This window comes from Genypterus blacodes, unplaced genomic scaffold, assembly GCF_046128005.1.
Source record: "Genypterus blacodes isolate CSIRO-AG114 ecotype Tasmania unplaced genomic scaffold, CSIRO-AGI_Gbla_v1 ptg000021l_1, whole genome shotgun sequence".
NCBI classification, from domain to species: Eukaryota; Metazoa; Chordata; class Actinopteri; order Ophidiiformes; family Ophidiidae; genus Genypterus; species Genypterus blacodes.
In genome coordinates this window covers 9,747,157-9,753,355 of record NW_027466834.1, presented here as the reverse complement: position 1 = coordinate 9,753,355, position 6,199 = coordinate 9,747,157, and the positions used below count along the sequence as shown (strand labels likewise).

Below are 6,199 nucleotides of genomic sequence, written 5' to 3'. Positions count from 1 at the left end.
GTGATGTGAATGGATATAAGAGAAGATTTATCATTTATATCTGAACTCTGGTATCAAACTGTTTAATATCTGTGCTCTCCCTCTCTAAGCCCAGGCACCAATTAATAAACCAACCACCATGATATTAAAACAGGTGTCCCTTGTCAAAAATACCCTTAAATACATTTTAGTGTGCACCCGTGTCCATTGCGCCTCAGTGTCACTGAAGGAGCCGTGTAATCCACCTAACTGGATCACAGAGGAAACAAACCCCTCACACTATGTAGAGTGGGCTTTGGCTCTGTAACGTAGTCCATTGCTGTGGCATTTCAAAATGTCATCCCTCTAAACTTGGATGCATTTATAACTGCAGCAAAAGATTGTAAGTTATAAAAAGCGCTTATCTTTTCCACCAGATGGTCTGACATCAGGCAGATCGAGCTCCATCTCTACCAGTTACTGCAACTTTCAACTAATCCACTAGTATTGATCGGATACTGCAGACAATAACGGGCTGACTTACAGTATGTGACCTCTTATGTGTCACTCAATCCCACCAGCCAATCAGACACTATTGATCATGGATTCCACCGTCGATATCGAGACACAGTAGCATGCTATTATTATGGATAAGTGAATTCTCATTCTTCTCAAATTCAGACTGGGTGTTTAGATTGGGAGATCCAGTATAACTCGATTGATCTTGTATCTGTGAATGACTGAGTAGACTCCCGAGCTCTGTCTCACATCTATCCAGGTGTAAATACTCAACAAATACAACTTAGACCCACAATTTTAAAGAAAACCCACCTCATCTTCCCCACTCACTCTTCTGAATTAAGTTATTGTTCAATGAGGGGGTTGTGACTTTCTGTATAATGGGTAGGTAGCCAATCTGAAACAAGGAGACAACATTGTTTCAACTTGAAATATCAGTAAACTGCTACAGAGAAGGTAAGGTTCAGCAAATTCATGGCAGAACAGGGATTAGGTTAGGAATTGGTTCCAAGTGGAAACAACAATAAAAGACTTGACCTGAATAATAAAGCTACCAAACAACAATCCAGCAAATGAGATTCAATCACACCACAGGCAGAACCAACACTGTTTAATCAAAGCAGTCCTGACAACAGATGTCATTATCCAGATCAAACATCCAGACAGACAGAGCTTTGAACTTGACCTGTCAATGCAAATTCATTTCAAAATGTACAAAATTGTCTTGCAGGTATGCAGCGATTGAAGTGTTCTTACGTCTACTTTACCTGCTTACTGATTACGATAATGAATGACATAATTTATGCCACTACGTAACGGGTGAGGCCTCCCCCCCGCAGCTCTCGTAGGCGCTGACAGTGCCGCAGCATGTTGAATATGCCCTGAAAACGCTTGTCCACCTTCATCTGTGTGAACTCCTGAATGTCCGCCTCCACCACAAAATACTGACCTGAAAGACAAACACGAGCGTTAATAAGGGTTTGTATGGATCAATGCCATCCTTATCATCTTAAACGAGGCTCTTCATCAGTGTACCTTTGGTATTTTTGGTCTCCTGATCCTTAAAGCGCTGGTGCAGCTTCCGTGAGTGGTTGTTCAGTGCTCTCACCGACTGATGAAGGATCTTGTACTTGGCTGTCACAGCTGTGTTGATGCTCTGGACCGCAGTGTTCAGCTGATCATATGTTACACGTCCTCTCATATACCTGAGTAGAACACAACAATGAGGCTTAAATACAAAGGTTTCATCTCATTACAATGCAAACATAAACAACCTGTGATTCAAGCTGGAGTCTATTTTAAAAGGCAAACAGCTCAATGATGCCAATATGAAGAACTGTCATCACAGGCTTTACCATCTCTGCTACACCATTTCTCAACAGTAACAGACGTCCCTAATACGGACAGAGCCTCCTACAGACTGTGATTCTGGGCTTTGACAGGTGAAAATTAATTATGAGAGAACCAGAATCAAATCTTCTACTATCTGCCGTATATGTGGGGTCCATATCTGCATCCCTTTGGAAATATGATCAAATGTGCTCTCTTGGCTCAGTGGTGCACACATGTACATTTATAGAGAGCTGATCTTAAGCCACACGTGTGTAACTGCATGCTGTTCATGTGCAGGCCTGTTTATAGCACATCACTAAATTATGCAAACAGATACATACAGAGTCACGGGCAGTAGAGCTGGATCATACTTACTGAGGGATGGCTTCAAACTCTGGGACGGTGATGCAGTCCACTGTTCTGATCTGGCTCTTCCGGGTCTTTCTGGCATTTTCTGGCTGCTCTGGCTTTACATCGACTTCTTCATTTGGGTTTAATACAGGTTGATTTCCGCTAAGAAATGAGATGGGATGTAAACATAGTAAGTGCATCAGGCCCTAACACCTGTTGACACAAAGACACACAGGTAAACACTGATGGTTGTGCTAAAAGAGCCTCTTCTGCCTCCTCACCTTGCTGGGTATTGACACCTGGGCATGTGTGCAGGTATGTTGTCATGAAGGTGCTGGACATCTTCCAAATGACTGTGAATTAACTCCTCAAGTTCCTGTAACACACAAGCAAGTGCTTTATCATTACAGCTCTAACACTAAACACCAACTCCCTATATGAGATGTGACTGAGCACCAATGTCTTTGTTTATATTTTCTTCAAACAAGAGAATATTGATAGATATTTTTTTTTACCTTTAAATGTTTTAACTTGTCGCTCATTTGGCCAACATTTTGTTCAAAATCATCCAAAAGGTTGTCAAGGGTAAAAAGTTCTTGTCCAAGTTTCTTAATCTGGATTTGAGGTAAATCTGAAGAGGGAGAAACATTAAACACATGACACACCTTCACCAAGATACAATTGAATGACTAAATAAATAAAAAGTTTGAATATAGAGAACTTACAACTGCATCCTTTATAAAACGATATACAACAATCAATTGGCTAATGTAATTATGTTCAATATTATATTTTAATATGTATTATATTACATTCATGTCCGATCTAAATTAAATAAGGGTCCAGTCTAATCCAGTGGTTGTCATACCAACAGCAGAGAGGTTGAGCATCAGTTCCAGGGTTGAGATCCTGTCATAAATGTCCCCACTGAGATGCTCCAGGTCACTCATGGTCCTGAAACTGTGAAGACAATAATCAACTTTTACAACATTTCACCAAATCACAAGAAAAGAATGAGCAAATGTTTGTATATAAACTGTTAAAATAATTATAACTATGTTAAGGTGCGTTTGTTTGGCTCCGCTTTAGTCACAGAACAAAAAAACATTCTGAAGTCAATTGCCATTTGAGACGCGCTGCTTTATTGACGTTGTTGTGATGTTGGCGAATACAATATCAACCTTTTTGCGTTGTTGTTAAATAAATTTGACACGGAAGCTAGCTACTTTCTAACAACCAACATAACAAGCGTGTAATTTAGCTCTCGTTCGTTTAACACAGCGACTACTTTGTATTCTCTCGTTTATGTTGTTTACATTTATAGCTGTTATGATATAAAACGGTTTGATAAAGAATCCTTACGGTTTGTTATTCTATGTTCCGTTCTGTTGTGTTCCCGGTTCAAATCCAAACTCCTTTTTCTTCGCAGTTTATTGGCAGTTAAGAAACCAGTTTAGTGGCGCACTACCGCCACCAACTGGACTGGAGTGTGCACGGGCGGGAAAAGAGCTTTATTATTATTATTATTATTATTATTATCATCTGTTACTGAGAACATTTACTTAAGGTAAATGTAGTTATTTATATGAGGTTCCGCCTATGTATTGATCACCCATGTGATCTGCAAGTCAAAGTTTGGGGTTAAACATAGACATTTATAGCATTGGTTGGTGGTAAACAATCTGCACTTGTAGAAGGTGTTTAACATGTGTAGGAACAGCTGCAAACATCTGTGATAGGAGAGTATCAGGATTACAGGGAGCATCAGCAACCAAAGAGAAGTTTGGACGTCAGCAGTTCATCCCTGAGACATGGCTTTAGTTTAGCTTAGGAAGCCCTAAGCCTTTTGAATGTAATAAAACAAGAAATGTATAGAACCCCCTCATACACATTTGTCACAATTGTGGTCTTTCACACCACTGCAGATGCAGTAGGTCATTTATCCAAACGTTCCAAACGCAGCACCCTCTTCAGCCACACACACACCTTTATACCAGGTCCCCATTTAATGCACTGACACACACACCTTTGACATCAGAGAACACTGAGACATACTGTACGTTTGGGAATCTTGGTGCTTGTAAGCTGAGCTCAGTCATTCAATACAGAATCAGACATATAGATAGATTGAGGCTGGTAACATTTATATGCAGTATAGACGTTGCCATTGCTCTTTGAAGTACATAGTACGTCTTTAAATGATCAAATAAATGACCACGGTTACCATTTGTGGTATTTATGGCTGCATTTCTAAAATACTTGTCCTTTGTAGTATTACCCTTGCTTAACATGTGCAAACCTCCTAATGTTAGGGCCATGAAGCAAACTCGGTTCATCACTTATAGGCGACATGTCAGCTGGGAGAAAGTGGTGCTGTGCCATAAATAGCTGATGTGTGGGGAGAAACAGATGCATTCTAAGGTTTAGAACAGTTGGTAGTTATGGAATTTTAATGTTTCTTCTGAATACAGCGTCTGTTATGCATGTGGGTGTTAATCCAAATGCATGTTACAACTTTGATTTTATTGTGATTCATTGATTTTACTAGATTTGTTTGAAACATCACTTACACATGATAATCAGATTGAAATCACAATAAATCTTGATGTCTATAAATTACAAATGGGTTGGTACAGTTTAATCATTACTCAATCATAGATCCTCCACCTGCTTACAATCAACATACTGTAGGTGTTCTGCCATTCATGCATTCACACACCTGCTACACTCTCTCTTTAGAAATGAGACAGAATCCTCATTTTCTTCATCTGCACATACTGCTCAATCTGCACATTTGCCATTCTGTACAGTGAAAATAATGTCTTTTGAGGCCTCTGTAATATATATAACTGACTTGGCTGTGTGTTTGCTGTCACAGATGTGTTTACCAGTGTGTATGTCTGTGTGTGTGTGTGTGTTGGAGCTGGGCAGTATGCCTGGAGAGCTGCTTGGGTTTCAGGCGTTTTGGAAAATGCTATTTCAGACATGTGCAGAATGGCAAGTGCAGAGAGTGTAAGATCATGTTACACACTCAGCAGTGATGGATAGCTGCGCCCGTCAGAAGAGCTGCCCTGCACCTCCATCACATTCTACTGCTTGATCAAGTGGTACAGCAGGCAGCTTCAATATGTCTGGAAAGCAAAAAAGATGAAACAAACAAATCTCTCTCTCTAAATAGATCTGATAGTGTTCCAAACTGTTCCAAGCTGTAAAGCAGATAAAACAACAGACAACTAAATGCTTGATTTTGGAAAAAGAGGACAAACAAAGGATATAGAAGCCAACAAACAACATTTATTTTACATGCAATTCATCATGATTCAAACATCAGCATACACCGGTGTGAGGCCAAGATGAAACTGCTCCAGGTTTCCCATTGGACACACACGCCACAAACCTCGGATCCCAATGGAAAATAGTCAAACCTGATACCAATGACACAAACTGAGACGCACACAGCCACACATACGCACGCACACACATACTGTACATACACACAAACATCAAACACCCACCCACACATACATACATACACACACACCGCCCCCCACCACCACCACACACACACTCATACACTCACTCACGCACTCTCTCACTCACATACACACACAGGGCTTTAGCCTCTTATCCAGGGGGAAGCAGAGCGTTTCACAGTTTTTGTAATAATGATGAACCCTCATTTGTTTATGGAAACCCTCACTTGTTCAAGTTCTTCTTGGCGACTTGACAATGGCAACTGCTTTTCATTCCACGCTATAAATATTTAAGTTGACCATAAATTCTTTTGTTTATTTTGAGGCAGCATTTTATTTCCAATCAGCGGTTGATGGGGTTGTGAGGTTTATTGGAAACACCTGTAGTGTATATGCAGTATTACCTTGTAAACATAAATTATGTCAATGATTCACTCCGCATCTCAGCCAAGCTCTGAAAGTACTGAGGGAATGTTGTGTTGTAGTGAAATGTAACATTCACTATTATTCCTCGCCCCTTTAGATTCTGTTTGAGCGATGATTTTATACTTCACTTGACTTCAATG

The 6,199-nt window shown here is 40.1% G+C and overlaps 1 protein-coding gene across 1 annotated transcript; it reads right to left on the bottom strand.

Moving 5' to 3' along the window:
• Positions 1-1,084: 1,084 nt before the first annotated feature.
• Positions 1,085-3,594, bottom strand: ska1 (spindle and kinetochore associated complex subunit 1). The gene is made up of 7 exons (XM_076142385.1): positions 3,523-3,594; positions 3,029-3,120; positions 2,676-2,791; positions 2,442-2,536; positions 2,185-2,322; positions 1,513-1,682; positions 1,085-1,426 (listed from the first exon to the last, which is right to left on the bottom strand). The coding sequence occupies exons 2-7, from the start codon at positions 3,108-3,110 to the stop codon at positions 1,278-1,280; spliced, it is 750 nt and encodes a 249-aa protein (XP_075998500.1). The 5' UTR covers positions 3,111-3,120; positions 3,523-3,594; the 3' UTR covers positions 1,085-1,277.
• Between the last annotated feature and the right edge of the window lie 2,605 nt (positions 3,595-6,199).